Genomic DNA, 18,226 nt, shown 5'->3' on the forward strand with positions numbered 1-18,226 from the left:
CCTAATGCTGCAGCCAGTTACTAACTAACCAGTCCCCACGCGACCTCTCTAGTTACACCTTATGCTGCAGCCAGTTAGTAACTAACTAACCAGTCCCCACACAGCACCGCTGTCCTTCAGGCGGTGGTCCTGGCTCACTCCCCTCACCACCCCAGAGCACGGGATGGCACATTTCCTACAGAGGCTGCTTGATAAAGGTTTGCTGAACTGACTCCGTGTACCAAAGGAGACCGGCATCTGGTGACTCGTATGCGAGTGTGGACCCTCAGATCTAGGGCTATTCACCAAAGACCAAGGAAATGGAATTAAGTTGTGGAAGTCTGGAGGCTAATAACGTGAAGCGAGTTTTCCCACTGAAATGAATAGGGCAAATAACGTGTGGCATTCCTTGTCCTCACTAATGATCGGATCAGAACTATGGGCCCAGCAGTGAGTCAGTCCAGTCATCATGAACCTGAGATGAGCCCCATTCCATGGATGCCTAACTGAGCCTTCCAAAACTAACCACATTTGTGAACCGAAAGTATGCCTACCAGGGGCGGTAAACCCAGGAGACTCAAGGGAGCCGTTGGATTGTGTACACAACCTGACATCCATTCAGAGTAAAGATTCTAGGGCTTCACCTCTCAACCGTTCACCTGTGCTGTGAGCAGGTAACAACTGGGCACACGTGCAGGGCTCTCCAAAGGTGAGGCAGTGAGCAAAACAGACCCTACAGAAACACTGATCACACAAATCACAAACAAGTGCAGTTAAGAATATGACATCACAAGGGAACTATTTCTTCCTTCTTTCCTGGGCCAGAGGCACAACCCCAACAGCGAGCAGACAGGCTTGTCGACTGTTAAGGCGAGTGGCTGACCCCAGCTAATCTGGGCTTCAGAGAATACCCTGTACTGCATCAACTCAAAGACAACCAGCTTCCCCCAGCTTGGGGCTGTGGGTGCACACCAGATGCCAGCAGCAGGGCCCGTGGCAAGGTCGCTCCCGGCAAACAGTCTTGAAGCTTACGAAGCAGGCACATGGTATCTCAGGTCTCATCACAACAGCCTTGTGAGGGCTGTATTCAGAGCATCACTGTACAGATCAAGAAAACGAGGCCCAAAAAGGTGAACAAATTTCCCACATGGAAGCCAGTGGTGGGAGCTTCAGACATGTTCTCCAGCTCCAGGTGCTCATCCCACTCTAGACACCACACAGCCTGCTCCCTCTGGGAAGCCTATACCGGGGCGCCTGAAAATCCCTCCGTCTACAGGATCAGAATCACATGCTGTGCTTCTTCCGCACAGGTGGCTGACTGGTTTCGCCTGTAAACATGGGGTTCGCTTGCTGTCAGGGAACCACCACCACCAACAAAACATGGGCCTTGGCCATTTTTGATTGTTGGGATGTTCCAACTAGCCTGTGCTCTCCATTCCATTTCCCTCGTCTTGACAGTAGGGTTAACAGCAACTGCCCTGCCTCTCACACAACTATTCTAGAATTAGATGAGGTAACGTGTATGAAAATAGTTTTAGAACGTGTAAAGTTACCATTTTAGCCTTGGCAATGGACTCCAAATCTGACCAAATCTGATGCAGGCTAGTTTCATGTGGCACTGCAGACAATGTACTGACATCGTAACTTTACGCAGCCTCCTGTGTGAGGGATCCAAGACAGCAGAGAGAACTCGGTAGATTCCCCATCTGGGAGACTGTCAAAATTCGAGGAAGACTGATAAATAAAGCTAGTAACGCACCCTATATTGTTTTAAAAGCTCCCAGCTTGAAAGTCGTAACAGGGAGAGAGCAGCCGGAGCCAGTCTTGGTGGAGGTGAAAACCAGCAGCCAGCTGGCAGCCACTTCTAGAACCAGCAAAACCTTAGCCCCAGAAGTTTTTGCCCCTCCCAAGTGCACAGACACCCTATCTTTCTTTTCTCACATGTAGATAAAGGCCTAAGAAAAGAGAATGAACGAGAACAGGCAAATTAAGGCCCTCCCTGACTTTGCTCAGACAAATAGTGACTGAGACAGAGAAAAAATCTAAAAAGCTACTGAATCAGAGGCATGAAATGGTTAGGGATTAGCAGGGAAGGTTCAAAAGTGCTGCTGAGCTACTCACACATTTAAAGTTAATTTGAACTGTATAAACAACAAATGAAAAACAAAACAGATAAATTGGACTTCATCAAAATTAAAAAACCACCCAAAGCAATCTATACGTTCAACGCAATTCCCCATTAAAATCCCAATAGTCTGTTTTCGTAGAAATAGAAAAGCCAATTCTCAAATTTAAATGGAATGGCAAGAGGCCCTGAATAGTCAAAGCAATCTTATAAAGAGACAAAGTAGGAGGACTCATACCCTCTGACTTTAAGACATACTACAAACCAAAAAACCCAAATCCATTATATGCCTAACAGTGCAAACACTTTGTATACAAGAGGCACGAGCTACATGTGTTGCCTGCAGGAAGCTGTTGTGTTCACCTCATCCAGTTACTTCCACTACATCCTGTTCTCCAACCGCCATTTCTGAACTCTATTATAACCTTATGGAACCACGGACGTATATGCGGACAGACATTGCCCAAACGAATGTTATGTGGTACCTGACTAAATTTTAATCAAGAAATGTAAAATAGTGAGGTGGCGCCAAGATGGAGGAGTAGTCAGACGCTTCCTGTGGTCCCTCTTACAACAAAGATCTGAAAAAACAAGTGAATCAATTCAAACCAACAGATAAGAAACCACCAGCCTTCTGGTTAGCAGCCGAGCGCTTAACCACTGTGTTACCAGGGCTCCTTGGGCAGTGACTAGCCCCCTTCAGTTCCTAAAATCATAAAGTTAGTTTTGAAGTAAGAGGGACCAAAAGTAACCTCCATGCTCAGGTATTTCGAAAAGCTATTTCTGAGGAAGATGGTAACGATTTATTACTAAGCTTTATCTTCAGGATATAAAAACATCTATCGATTCTGTACTCTGTACCAAGTGTTTCACATACGTTTTATCTCCAATCAACACAGCAATCTTCAGGGTAGGTAAAAGTAATCCCATCTCACGGATGAAGAAGAAAGTGTGGCTAGAGTCTAACGTCACAGAGTAGGAAGTGGTGCAGCCTGGAATTGAACCAGGGCCACCTCCAAGCCTGTGCACTTCAGCACACCACAACCCATGTGGGCCACGGGATACAATCTGACTGATGGTTACACTGCTTTTCGCTTCAGAAACAAACTGAAGATTATTTAAATGACTGCTGTGTTTTAATGAGAACAGCAACTGATTCTAACTAGAACGAACAGAGACTACTTTTCCCTTCTCTCCCAGTTGAAAATTGTCTTTAAGCTGACACTTAGATGATGCTGGTAAGGAAAGAGGTTTTCCCAGCACGCTGCAGTGGCCACCCCGACACCATAAATGCTCTCGGCATTTCCAAGCAGCTGATTGATGTCAGCCATTCCAGCACTCAGGTCCCCGGCAGACCTCAGGACTTACGTACCCTCATGTCCCTGCTCGTTAATTTCTTCCTGGAGATTCAAAACGCTGGTGAGGTTAATAATCCTCCTCCGAGGGGCACAGGCTGCTGTTATTTCCTTTGGAGACTCGTCTTCCACCATTTCTACATCAGAGTCCTCCCGAGGCCTCTTTCTGCAACGAAAAAAAGCAACTGGCAGATCATCGCTTTTCTTCTGAATGTTTCTAAGTGACACACGTTCTGTGTGCGGTATTACAGAGAAGGGATGTTTAAGTGAGCCACGTTCTGTGTGCGGTATTACAGAGAAGGGACACTCAAGTGAGCCACGTTCTGTGTGCGGTATTATGGAGAAGGGACGCTTAAGTGAGCCACGTTCTGTGTGCGGTATTATGGAGAAGGGACACTTAAGTGAGCCACGTTCTGTGTGCGGTATTATGGAGAAGGGACACTTAAGTGAGCCACGTTCTGTGTGCGGTATTATGGAGAAGGGACACTCAAGTGAGCCACGTTCTGTGTGCGGTATTATGGAGAAGGGATGTCTAAGTAAGCTACGCTCTGTGTGGTGTAGTACAGAGAAGGGATATGTAAGTAAGCCACGCTCTGTGCATTGTATTACAGAGAAGGGACGTTTAAGTGAGCCATGCTCTGTGTGCTGCGTCATGGAGAAGGTAGCAGCTCTTCCGTGACCGCTCTGCGCATCTGCATAAGGCATGCTGTGCTGGTGGCCGACCAGCAAGATCTGCTTGTTCTCCTCAACACTGGTTTTCTGATAATCCTCAGATCTCTGCAGCCGGCCGTGCAGCTGCACACAGCAGGACTTTGGAGTCTAGCTACAGGGCCTTGGGCAAGTGAACTGACCTTCCAAGTCTCATTCATTCATTCCTCCATCTAACTGTCCATCAGACAGTGTTACGTACCAGCTACACAGAGCAATGAACAAGACAGACAAGGTGCCTGCCCTTATGAGGCTTCACTTCCAGTGAGGGAGGGAAACAGCAAACAAAAACGATAATTTCATATTGTGATGAAGTGCTATGAAGAAAATAAAACAAAGTAATGCAACAGAATGGCGGGGAGGTGGGAGGAGGGGCACTTTAGACTAAATGGACAAAGGAGGCTTCTAGCAAGAGGCCACATTTCAGCTGAGACCTGAGGGACAAGAAGCCAGGGTCTTCCTAGACTGAGGGAACAGCAAGGGCAGAGCGGGGAAGCAGCTCAGTGGGTTTAGGAACAGCCACCAGACCAGTGTGGCCGTGAGCGAGAGGGAAGTGGTGGCTGGAGGAGGGCAGGGTGAAGGACTCGGGTTTCTCCCGAGTGCAGTGAGGTAAAAGGTTCTCAGCAAAGGAGTGACACAGTCTGATTTCTAGTGTAAAACGGTTCCTGCGACTGCTATGTGGTAAATCATTAGTGGTGTCAGTTCCCCAAGTGATAAACAGAAGCACAGCTCTGATCCCACTGGACTGTTGAGAGCACTGAATGAGATGATTGTGTCAAGCACCTGGCCCACAGCAGCTACTCAGTAAACATGAGCTTCCTTTACGATTCTCTGGGAAAAGTCCTTGGAGGTCATCCAGACAGACTGACTCAGAAATGAGTAAGATGGACCGCAGAGAGGTTAAGTAACTCATCCAAGTTCAAATGGCCAATTAGTGCCAGGGATCTGTTACTCAGCAACCAAACCCATGTGCAACCTTGGGCAAACACCTTAACCCTGAGCTCCAGGCTCAGTACCTGTACACGCTGAGAAAAGACCTACCTTTCAGATCTCAGTGAGATAACTTCTGTAAATTAGCTCCAAGATGCATGCTGGGAATTCTCACAATTAAATGGCAGCCTTTCCTGTTACTGTATCTGCTCCCTTTCACCGCTGGCTCATGCGCTTCGGGGACTTTTATTAACCAGACTGAGAAAGTGTGCTTCTTCTGAAAGGAGTCCAAACAGCTTTGGACAGAATGAAAGTGAATCCTCAGGATACTTTAGGCTTTTCTGTTTAGCCATGCCTGGTGTTAACACTTTATCAAAATTCTTTACTAAAAATAAAGCCTCAATCTTCTGATTTTTTTCTGATGAGTTTTTGACTAATGATTGGAGCTATGGATATTCAAGACATTTCAAGGACACCGTGGTGCACGACTCTCAAGGCCATGGTTAAGGGCAGACAGTGGACAACGCCACAGCTCTGGCCCCATGGAGGCAGAGGGCAAGTCAGGCCGAGAGAAGATGCAAGTAGTTCGTGAAAAGTAAAAGTCAGAAGGCAGTTTTAATAAAGAATAGAGGAGGCAAGCTGCGCTTTCCCCGAGGGCCATACCTGGGAACGTCTGGACTCAAGGTGGGCCCCCTCTTCTCTGTCGTTTCCGAAGGGCCCTTTGTTGCCTCCTCCTCAAAGCCCTGGTTCTTGGCAACTACTTCAGCAGGGGCTGGGAGTTCGAGCATCTCTTCATCTTGCTGCCTGGTCCTGCCACTAGAACCATCTCTGCTGTCCTCTGGGACTAGGGCCTGGGGCTGGCTGGACACGGCCTTGCTCACAGGCTGCAGAAAGGCATCAAGTTTCTGTTCCCGGGAATCTGTACGAACCATCTGGTGGGCGTAGACTTTGTCTCCACTTTTAGAAGTAGAAGAGGAGGTCATACCGATTGTGGACTTAACCACCTCACCAGAGGGGCCAGCAAGTCCTGGTAGCAAAGTCTGTATCAAAAAAGAAGATAATAGGATAACGTAGAATATGAAGTACAGAATTCCAGGTCCCAAAATGGAGTATTAGAGAAGAAAACTAGAGCCAGGTATAATTTTGATTACAGTTTTAATTGTAGGAGCAATTCTGACTAAAATTAAGTATAACATAAAACATACATAAGTACAGAGAGTAAGCAGGAAGATGGTGGCTGTCATGGATTGAACTGTGTCCCTCCAAAAGTATCCGTCAACTTGGTTAGGCCATGATTCCCAGTACTGTGTGGTTGTCCTCCATTTTGTGATCGTAATTTTATGTTAAAGAGGATTAGGGTGGGATTGTAATACCCTTACTAAGGTCACATCCCTGATCCAACATAAAGGAAGTTTCCCTGGGGTGTGGCTTACATCACCTTTTATCTTACTAGAGATAAAAAGAAAAGGAAGCGAGCAAAGAGAGGGAGACCTCATACCACCAAGAAACAACAGCCAGGAGAATAGCACGTCCTTTGGACCTGGGGTCCCTGCGCTAAGCAGCTCCTAGTCCAAGGGAAGATTAATGATAAGGACCTTCCTCCAGAGATGACAGAGAGAGAATATGGACTTCTAGCTCTGACTAGACTCTGAGAGAATAAACTTCCCTTTGTTAAAGCCATCCACTTGTGGTATTTCTGTTACAGCAGCATTAGATAACCAAGACTGCAGAGTAAACAGACCATCGTTCTGACCCTCCCCCACAAACACAAGAAATACAACAAGGAGATGGTGCTTGGCTTTGAGGGACTCTGAACTGGGGGGCAGAGGAAAGCAGCGGAGAAAGACTTACCAACAGATTTAATCAGGCAGAAGAAAGAATCAGTGAATTAGAGAATATGATAGTTAAAATTACAGACACTGAAGAGCAACAAGAACACAGGCTCAAGAAGGCTGAGAACAGTTTAATGGAAGTATGGGACAATACAAAGAAACATACGCATCAGAGGAATTCCAGAAGGAGATGAGAGAGAGAGAAAGGGACGGAAAGACTATTTGAAGAAATAGTGACAGAAAATTTCCCCAATCCAATGAAGGACATGAATCTACAAATCCAAGAAACTCACAGATCCCCGAACAGGATAAACCCAAAGAGATCTACACCAAGATACATCATAGTAACGCTCTCAAAAAGTAAAGATAAAGAGAGAATCCTGAAAGCAGCGAGAGAGAAGCAAACAGTCACATACAAAGGATCCCCAATAAGATTAAATGCTGATTTGTCCTCAGAAACAGTGGAGGCCAGAAGGCAAATGAAATGATAAATTTAAAGTGCTGAAGGAAAAAAACTGTCAACCAAGAACACTATATCCAGCAAAACTATCCTTCAAGACTGAGGGTGAAACTAAAACATTCCCAGACAAACAGAAGCTGAGAACGTTCATATCCACCAGGCCAGCCTACAAAAATTACTAACAGGAGTTCTGTAGATGGAAGGGAAAAGACACTAGAAAGTAATTCAAAGCTATACATAAAAGGAAAGATCCTTAACAAAGGGAATGCATGGACCGGTATAAGGGCTAGTAATAAGGTATTCACGCTTGATAATTCTAAATGTTTTGTCCTTTATTTTTTTAAATAACAAATATATAAAAAGCAAGGATAAAATTATGTTACAGAACACAAGAAATAAAAAGACGGAATTAGCGATAACAACAACAAAGAGTGGGGGGAAGGATTGGTATAGATACATAATTTCTTTTCTGTTACTGAAGTTGGTACCAACTTACCCTAGGATATTATAAATACAAGCTCTTAAATGTAATATTCATGGTAACCACTAAGAAAATATACAAAAAACATACACAAAAGGAAAGGAGAAGTGAACCAGAAAGGCTCACTACCATAAACCAACAAAACCCAAAAGGAAGCAGCAGTAAGAGACAAAGAGAAAGAAGGCTTAAGACACAAAAAACAACAAAATGGCAGAAGTCAGTCGCTTCTTATCAGTGATCACAGTGAACGCAAACGGACTAAATGCTGCAATCAAAAGGCAGAGAATGGCAGAATGGATAAAAACATGATCCAACTATATGCTGTTTACAAGAGACACACCTTAAACAAAAGGACACACTCCCCACCAGCCAACCCGTTTCCAGGTCCTGGCAATTCTAGATTCTCAGCCGTTAGTGAGTGGAGCTCCTCCTGCTGTCCAGACCCCTCACCACTTCTCTGGAATTGCTGCAGGTTTCCACTGGCTCTTTTCCAATCCCTCTTCCACACTGCGGACAGACAGCTCCTCGTAACACCAATCTGCATCCAGTCCAACTCTAAACTCTTTATATGCTGAAGAAAACCTCCTCTGTTTGCCCTGAGCTCTGCAGACTCAAAGCTCAGCACCGCTGCCACTCCCAACAGGCCCTCAGTCAGGCCCAGGGTTGTTTAACCTTGACTGCACATGATACCATGTGGGGAAGCTTTTTATAAATACTGATGCCCAGGCTCCACCCCAGGCAGGTGATTTATTGGTCTACAGAGGGCCCAGGCATTGGTATTTTCTAAAAGTTCCCCAGGTGACTCTGATGTGCAGCCAGGATGGAGAACATGACCCACCACCTAACTTTAGATCCCCGTGTATGTCCTCTTGCACCTGTAGGCCTTCAACGCTGTCATTTCCTCTGCCACGAACTCTCTCTCTCTCTCTCCTCTCCCTTTCTGCCCAGCTAATTCCTACTCAGCCTTTGGATTTCAGACTCCATGTCCTTCCTCTGGGAAGCCTTCCTTGGTTCCCCAGTTGTCCGTCTGGACTGTCCTGAGTCCCTCTCGTGGAATGTACTCTCTGGGAGGCCGTGAACACCTCTGTGAAGGCAGAACCCGTCTAGGCTTCATCCCCAGCACCCAACACAGTGTCTGACCCATTGTGAGTGTCACTGCATATGTGGGGAGGGAGACAGAGAGGCTGAATAAGAGTGGTAAAGGGCACTGAGACACAGTCAGCAACAATAACAGCCTACTAATAGCTACTGGGCACTCCCTATGTATCTGATACTGCTCCATGCTTTACCCACACTAAGCACATCAGCCCTCTCAGGGGATGTGTGTGTCTTCAGCTCGTCCATGTGCACAGTAAGGGTTTGTGCACTTGTTACCTGTACAACACCTTGGGGTAATATTGGTACCAAAAAACAAAAAAAGCAAACCCACTGCTGTCAAGTCAATTCTGATGCACAGGGACCCTATAGGACAGAGTAGAACTGCCCTATAAGGTTTCCAAGGGTGGCTGGTGGATTCGAACTGCTGACCTCTTGGTTAGCAGCCAAGCTCTTAACTACTACGCCACCAGGGCTCCATACTGGTACCAGAAGCCCATCAAAACAAAGGAATGAGGGCTGGTTTCCAAGCTCAAACTTCGTTCTTCCGTGCCTGTCACATACCCCTTTCAGGCGTCACCAACAGACATCCCTCTCAGTTCCAATATCTCCAGGAGTGTGGGTTTGGTCTTGCTGCCTAGTGCCATTCCATCTCCCACTAAGGGTCTTTCTATGTGGGTAACTGTGAAAGTTCTCATGGAAAGCACTCATTCACTTGGTAATTTTAGAACAATTTTCTGTAACGTAGGGCCTCACAGAAGCCCATTTCCTGCTTGCAGGACCCAGTGTAATTTAATGGGAAAATGTTTCCATTTCTGTAGTTCCGGCATTTGTCGTGCATATGATTAACACATCCCTCCCATGTAAAGGGATGCTCAGAATCATGTCATCTCAGAACTGGGAGGGGACATCGGATACCACATTATGCAAGCGGCTTATTTTACAGATGGGAAAGTGAGGCCCCTAAATCACAAGCACTAAGAACCTGGATAATCATAGTAAGACAACTGGTGCCAGGCCCTATGCCAGAAGCTTCCATTCACAGTTTACTACTGCTCGCAGCGGCCTCTGATGCGGGGCTGACCGGCTCCCTCTTTGCTGAGGCAGACACGGAAGCTCCAGGAAAGTGTTATGGGTTGAACCACGTCCCTCAAAAAATACGTTGAAGTCCTAAGCCCTTAACCTGTGAATGTGACCTTGCTTAGAAAAAATAGAAGATTTTCTTTGCAGATGTTCTCAGTTAAATTAACGAGGTCACGCTGGAATAGGGAAGGTCTTCATCCCTTCTGAGTAGCGTCCCACAAAGGAGAGGACAGACAGTGGTAGAGCCACATACAGGGGGAGGACACCACGTGAGGACCCGACTACAACCTAGGAATGCCAAGAGACGCCCGGGGCTCGCAGAACTTAGAGATGAGGAAGGATCTTCCCCCGGAGCCACAGAGAGAGCATGGTCCTGCCAATGCTCTCAGGGCTTCTAGCTCTAGAGCTGTGAGACGTCAAAGGTCTGTTCTTTTCAGCCACCCACTTGGTGTACCTGGTTATGGCAGCACTAGGAAGCCAAGACGGAGGGTCAGCCACACAGCCAGTCACCCACGTCTGTCTGCCACTAAAGGCCCCGCTCTTTCCACTCTGCCCTGCATCTCCCCAGAACACGGCCCCTCCACGCTGCCCAGTGTACACGGGATCAACTTCTTCCTGAACACCTACAGTGGAATGGATGCAGTGAAAAGCGTCCTATTCCTAGGAAGTGGGTCTTTCTAAGGTCCCAGATGAAGACAGAATAAGAACTCAGGCTTTGTGACTCTGGGCCCTGAGATCACAGCATAACACCTTCACAGGTTCAAAGAGGAAGATGCTGCTCAAAGAAAATTATCAAAGTAAATACTTGGAAAGAAAGTTCTAAAGCAACAGGCAAAAATGTGGGTTCTCATGTCTGACAGGGCGCCCCTGAAGGTGGCAAAGGCACCAGACAAACAACCGTTGAGAAGAGACCTCACCTGGGTGAAGTACGTCCTGGAAGAGTTGGAGCCGAGGAGCTTGCTCTCAATGTGCTGCTGCACCCGTTCCAGGATGCTGTCCTCATGCAGGAAGTGGACTTCATGCTTGGTGGGGTGCACGTTGACATCCACGTTCTGGGGGCTGATTTCTAAGCTGGCAGGAAGTAAGTCAACAATTACCTTGGATGGTGGAAGAAGGGGTAAAATTCCACACGTGGTAACACGTGAGGGCCAGAAGACATGCAGAGGCCAAATGACATAGGGCTCAAAACCTCAAGGTCAAGTCTGAGTGACTGGGTTCAAATGCTGGCTCTGCCACTAAGAGCTGTGTAGCTTTGGGCAAGTTACATCATCTTCCTTTGCCTCAGTTTCCTTGCCTGTAGAGGTAACAGCACTACTTATGTCACAGTTTATGGTGGGGATTACATGCATGCAAAGTACTTTCCATGTACCTGGCCCCCTCACTATGTCAGCTAATATCATCATTCTAAAACTAGTGAAATCTTTTATTATTTGACCTTATGTACGTTACTTCTCTGGATCTGTTTTCTCAGCTATAAAGGAGGGGCAACCTTAAACCTGTCTCCTGCTTACTTTTCTAGATTATACAAGGATCAAACAAAAACATGTGAAAGAACTTTCTACCATTAAAATGTAACATAAGTCAGTTAAAAGAGTCTGTGCCAGCTATCAATTTACTGCCTTTTAACTCCAAATCTTTCTGTCACTCCTGGTAATGAAGCTTGGCAAAGTGAGGCTTTGTCCGTGGAGGGTGCTGGAGGGCTCTGGATGAGGAAAATTCATTCTTCTAGAGGGTTCCTGAAGTGTGCGGTTCTTCCACAGTGCCATGCAGCCAGCACCACGTGGCACCTTCTCTCTCCTGTCACTGCCTCAGGTGGCTCTGCCACTAGTGGAGCACTGCATCGACCTGGCCACCATCCAGCAAGCACAGAGGCATCATCTTCAGCCAGGTTTGCATCTCAGCCCCGAAGGAGGGGGCGAAGGCGGCTTCCCGGGGTGTCACATCTCAGCGCTGGGGCGATGGCTGCTCCCCACATACACTATTTCTGTCCCTTTACCTCTTACTAGCCAAGCCACATGACTCCCATCCCTGGCTTAACAGTGCTTCATATTAAACTAGGAGCCCTGGTGACGCACTGGGTACAGCAGTTGGACGCTAACCAAAAGGTCAGTGCTTCCAGCCCACCAGCTGCTCTGTGGGAAGAAGATGCAGCAATCTACTTCTGTAAAGACTGCAGCCTTGGAAACCCTATCGGGCAGTTCCACTCTGTCCTACAGGGTCGCTATGAGTTGGACTCGACTCGACGGCAGTGGGTTTGGGTTTGGGTTTATGTTAAACTTCCCCTGTTCAAATGACTCACTGCTTCTGTCCTCTGATTAAAAGATGGAACAAGTGATAACCCGACTAGCTCATTATCTAGTGGAAATCATGAGGGATTCAACAATTCTGTATTTAACCTAAAAACTACTTTTAATCCTAAAAACCTGTTTTTACCCTACATTTCAACCAAAACTAGATCAAAAAATTAACTTTCTAACACAGTAACTTCTCTTCAGAGGGCGAAGGTCGCAGACTGAAGCCATTTTAGTATAAGCCACGCCTTGTACAAAGACAGCCCTGTTACTGAGGGTGATCTCTCGTCACGCTGTGGTAAGAATGCTAAGAAGGTTAACTGGACAAGCCCTGGGGACATCCTCCGGAAGTCAGCTCCCAGATTCTAAGTCCCTGTAGGGCAGGGGAACCTCACAGTCTGTATTTCCAATACCTACGAGGAGCCCTGGCCTGTATACTGCTCACAGTAAGACTGCTGAATTGTTTAAATTGCACCTTGGAGCACTCAACAGCTGGCTAGGTTAGCCAAGGCAACAGTCTCCATAGAGTCGAAGACTGCCTTTCACGCCAGGAAGGAAAACCACGCCATCACAGCTGCTGCGGCTTCCTGGGTGGACAGCAAGCAGCATTAGTGATACTCAGAGATCCCCAGGTGGACCAGCAGCAGTAGTGATACTCAGAGCTTCCCGGGTGGACCAGCGGCAGCAGTGATACCCAGAGCTTCCCGGGTGGACCAGCGGCAGCAGTGATACTCAGAGCTTCCCGGGTGGACCAGCGGCAGCAGTGATACTCAGAGCTTCCCGGGTGGATCAGCGGCAGCAGTGATACTCAGAGCTTCCCGGGAGGACCAGCGGCAGTAGTGATACCCAGAGCCTCCTGAGCTCATTTCTGTCTCTACACTGCTCACAAGTTGCTGGCCCACTAGACACATCCTTCACCTCTGTATCACCAACACGGGGCCTAGCACATAGCAGGCTCTCAGTGAGGTGCTGACAAATGAGTGTGTGAAGGAAGGAAAGCGACACCTTTAACCTGTGAGAAGGGATAGAACACCCTTTGCCAGCGGTGGGTGGCGTTCATTCAGATCGGGGGGACCCTTCTGAAGAGGAGAGCCTGAAAGCATTTCTGTCCCTTCTAAGTCTTGGATGAAGAGTCTGGTGTGCGTTACCTGAGGTACAGGAACGGGTGCGTGTTTTTGGGCAGATATGCTGCATACACCGTTTCTATGGCTTTTCTCAAGGAAGCTGATTCTACCAGACGATCTAAAACATAAAAGGAAAGTGATTGACTCAAGATGTCCCAAGTGGTGAAGTCACAAGTGCCCACTCACACAGTGCCATGAAGTCACCTGGGAAGGAAGGACACCTCTCGGGTGACATCCACATCAGACCCTGTTGCTGCCCAATTCGGGCCCCAGGGAGGAAGGGCCCCGGTGGTCTGTCACTGCTTCCCAGCCTCTCACGTGGCGTCTTCTCTTACACAAGTAGCAGAAACACGACAGGGCGGTTAAGTTCTGCCTCCAACAGCACCCACCCCTCCCTCCACCAGCCAGGCTGACTACCTTTTGCCCTTGATGGGCATGGTGGGCAGCATGGAAACAGCTCTCAGACTTCTCATTTTGCAAACACACACTGGCTACCTATTACACGTGCTTAGTGCTGGGGGCAATATGCTTGTGAATACATGAGTTCCAACCCCACGGGGCAGGTACTACAGAGACGTGCATGCTAAATAATGGGACCGGGGGGTCTCAACAGCGGGATCTCCTAACTGGGTAATGACGGATAAGTCTCAGGCAGCACAAATGTCTGAATGTGTGTGTTTAAGGTAATTTAAGAAACCAGGTAAGCTTGAGGGGACGGAAAACAACTAGAGCTACAGGAGAGATAAGACAAGATTGGAAGACGATCTGTTTTCAGAAAACAGGGCTCTCCCTTCTCCCCCAACAGATTTTAGATGACCTGCTGATGACCCGTTGCCCCGCGTCCTCTTATTCCCAATGAGAAGAGCAGCTGTGACGTGACCCATGAGAGACTGTCATTCTTTGAAGGCTCACCACACCCCCGGCCCTTCAGTAACTCAGCGTGCTCTGTAACACGTGTCCTGGGCACACAGGCCCGGAGCAGGAGCAGGCACCTGACGAAGGGACAGCCGGAGCCCATGTGAAGGCTCACCACACCCCTGGCCCTTCAGTAACTCAGCATGCTCTGTAACATGCATCCTGAGCGCACGGGCCTGGAGCAGGAATGGGCGCCTGACGAAGGGACAGCCGGAGCCCACGTGAAGGCTCACCACACCCCCGGCCCTTCAGTAACTCAGCATGCTCTGTAACATGCATCCTGAGCACACAGGCCGGGAGCAGGAGTGGGCGCCTGACGAAGGGACAGCCGGAACCCATGTGAAGGCTCACCACACCCCCGGCCCTTCAGTAACTCAGCATGCTCTGTAACATGCATCCTGAGCACACGGGCCTGGAGCAGGAGTGGGCGCCTGACGAAGGGACAGCCAGGGCCCACGTGCTGAGACTGCTGCACCTGGGACAGGCCACAGGCGGGCTCCGAGTGAGGCTGCACAGGGCGCAGACTACAGTCGCCCCCCCGGCCCCGCGTGTGAGGTTCCGCTTTCCGCAGTCTTAGTTAGCCTTGGTCAACCTCGGCCCAAAAACTTAAAACGAGTACGTAGACTGAGGATATCTCACACCGCCCCACTCCATCATTCACACAGCATTCATTACAGTATATTGTTATAATTGTTCTATTTTATTATTATTGCTGTTAATGTCTCACTATGCCTAATTTACAAATTAAACATAATCATAGGTACATATGAGTAGGACAAATCATAGCATGTATAGGGTTTAGTACTATCCTCGGTTTCAGGCATCCACGGGGGGTCTTGGAACAGACCCTCTGCGGATAAGGGGGGGGCTACTGTGCTGAATAAATACCCTCTCGCCTTGAAAACACCATGCTGAGCAAAAAAGTCAGCTGCAAAAGGACAAATACTGTACGATCTCATGTATATGAAAGAAGCAAACACACAGAAAACAAAGATTATTAGTGGTCACCAGGTGGGGGATGGAGGTTGTCATGGTTTGAATTATGTCCCCCCAAAAATGTGTGTGTCAATTTGGCTGGGCCATGATTCCCAGAATTGTGTGGTTGGCCTCCATTTTGTGATTGTAATTTTATGTTAAAGAGGATTAGAGTGGGATTGTAACACGGCCATGACCCAGGTCACATCCCTGATCCAATGTAAAGGGAGTTTCCCTAGGGTGTGGCCTGCACCACCTTTTTTACCTTAATAAAGATAAAAGGAAAGGGAAGCAAGCAGAGAATTGGGGACCTCATACCATCAAGAAAGCAGTGCCGGGAGCAGAGCGTGTTCTTTGGACCCAGGGTCCCTACGCGGAGAAGCTCCTAGTCTGGGGGAACACTGATGAGAAGGCCAAGAGAGAGAGAAAGCCTTCCCCTGGAGCTGACACCCTGAATTTGGACTTTTAGCCTACTTTACTGTAATGAAATAAACTTCTCTTTGTTAAAACCATCCACCTGTGGTATTTCTGTTATAGCAGCACTAGATGACTAAGACAGAGGGGAAAAGGGTTTTTTGCTTAGGGGACATTGAGTTTATGTTAATGGTGGTGGAATAATTTGGAAAAGAATAGTGATAATAGTTGTACAACATGAAGAATATAACCAACGCCACTGAATCTTACATGTAGAAATGACTGAATTGGCGAATGTTTTGTTGGGTGTAATTTCACCACAATACAAACTAAAAAAAAAGTCTGACCTGTCTTTGCTACTGGAAACTTAGTTAAAGCAGAGGCCGTGTGGTAAACAGCCCCACCAGAAGCACTGATACAGGCTCATCAGATGGCATTTACACTGATTTCTGCTTATCTCTGGTGGAGCAGTGGTTAAGAGCTCCTCGGCTGCTAACCAAAACATCGCCAGTTCAAATCCACCAGCCACTCCTTGGAAACCCTATGGAGCAGTTTACTCTGTCCTATAGGGTCACTATGAGTTGGAATTGACTCGACGGCAATGGTTTTTTCTTTTTTTTTTTAACTCTGTAGTTAACACGTGTGTTACAAAGCAGATATCATTTCTTTTTCATGATTAGGATGAAAACATTTTTTAAGCCTTGATGAAAGCAAGCTTTGTTTATGTTGGGCTTAATTCCTCCCTAACAAAAGAGAAAATCCTGCTAATATCAATCATTCTAACAGACTGTGTTTACACAATGACTGGCTCTCTTCACTGCTCCTGTACTGCCCTGAGCAACTGCTGTAAAACATGCCTAATTAAGACACTCATAGCTGGTTACTGCTCCTTAGAAGTTAGGATGGCGAGACTTCATCTCACGTACTTTGGACGTGTTATCAGGAAGGACCAGTCCCTGGAGGAGGACATCATGCTCTGTAAGGCAGAGGGTCAGCAAAGAAGAAGAGCCTCAACAAGATGGACTCACACAGCGGCTGCAACAATGGGCTCAAACATAGCCATGATCATGAGAATGGCGCAGAAGTGGGCAGGGTTTTGTTCTGTTGTACGTAGGGTTACTATGAGTCGGAACTGACTCGACAGCACCCAACAATACTGCTATAAATGGAAAGGTGGAATAGCAAACGAACAAAACAAAAATAAGAAAACTATAAAATAATTATAAATTGCTTTAAACAATAAAGTTAGAGAGGCGGGGCCAAGATGGCAGAGCAGTCAGATGCTTCCGATAGACCCTCTTACAACAAAGACCCAAAAAAACAAGTGAATCAATTATATACGACAATCTAGGAACCCTGAACATCTAAAGCAAAGTTGAGAAACCAGACTGAGTAGCAGGGGAGGGAGAGACAGTTTGTAAGCAGCTAGGAGTTGCCAGACCTGACCTGATGAGAGCCTGAGCCCTTCAGGCCTTAGCAGCTCGTGGGTGAGCGGTGAGGCAGGCAAGCAGCGGTGCTCAGGAAGAGCGTTTTCCACACCTGGAGAGACCCAGCTCTAGAGAGTCTACACAGCCACCCAGAACCAGTGAGAAGCAGCCCTTGATCGGCAAAAGATAAGTACTTGCGTACGGCCTACTGTGTGGATCAAAAACATCCCCCTTAGGGAAAAACTTCTCTCCCATTTACCTCCGCGCTCCCTGCTCTGCACCAGGTCCTGGACCGGCTTCAGCAATTGCCAAGTCCCCAGGGCTGGAAGTAGGATCCATCACATGCCCTGAGCCATTCTCCCGGCCTTGGAGAGTGAACAATTTAACAAACAGGAAAAAAGAAATAACTGCCAGCTCCCCTAAGCCAGGAACCCAGGGTAGGCATAGCTCCTTTGCCTAGGCACAGGCATAAGGGATCCACAGACTTTGAGTGCCTTCCCCCCTGCAGAGACTTGTGTGGGCACATTTCAACAGCGTAGGCCCTCATTACCACAATACAACAGGGTATATACCTGAAGTCTAACTTCAACTGTTTCAGCTGTGAAGTGGCAGGTTCATGGCATTTGACCCTGCTCTGCCCATTAAGCAGGGTCTTCACCTACCCACATGAGGGGCCTGAGGACTGGTGGCTCCACCCACGCCACCTAGCCACCTACGATAGGGGCCCAAGAATAAGAGGTGCCCCCAGTCCTTACAGCCAACAGCACTGGGGGCTCATAGTCTGGCTGCAAAACCCACCCACCTATGTGCTCTAGGGAACAGGGACACGCCTTCCTCCTGGATACTCGGGGGCAGCTGTCAGCCCCATGCCTTGCTTGGAGTGTGTCCCCCTGTTGCAGCCAGATGCCTGTGCCTAGACCAATCACCCATGCCTGTCTAGGACTGTAAGTGAGAGCCTACACCACACACTTGGTGACTGCCTACCTGGGCACCTGAGCTGAATCCATATAAGAGGAGTGGGTGGACTCCTGA

The 18,226-nt window shown here is 47.8% G+C and overlaps 1 protein-coding gene across 1 annotated transcript in view; it reads right to left on the reverse strand.

Moving 5' to 3' along the window:
- The window catches only part of MLH1 (mutL homolog 1), a 62,228-nt gene that overhangs the window by 18,969 nt on the left and 25,033 nt on the right, over positions 1-18,226 (reverse strand). Inside the window, exons 10-13 of the mRNA XM_004377326.2 lie at positions 13,488-13,581; positions 10,966-11,119; positions 5,761-6,137; positions 3,477-3,625 (exon numbers count right to left, since the gene is read on the reverse strand). Of these exons, the coding sequence (XP_004377383.1) occupies positions 3,477-3,625; positions 5,761-6,137; positions 10,966-11,119; positions 13,488-13,581 (774 nt within the window). The remainder of the gene's footprint in view (positions 1-3,476; positions 3,626-5,760; positions 6,138-10,965; positions 11,120-13,487; positions 13,582-18,226) is intronic.

This window comes from Trichechus manatus, unplaced genomic scaffold, assembly GCF_000243295.1.
Source record: "Trichechus manatus latirostris isolate Lorelei unplaced genomic scaffold, TriManLat1.0 scaffold00049, whole genome shotgun sequence".
Classification (NCBI taxonomy): Eukaryota; Metazoa; Chordata; class Mammalia; order Sirenia; family Trichechidae; genus Trichechus; species Trichechus manatus.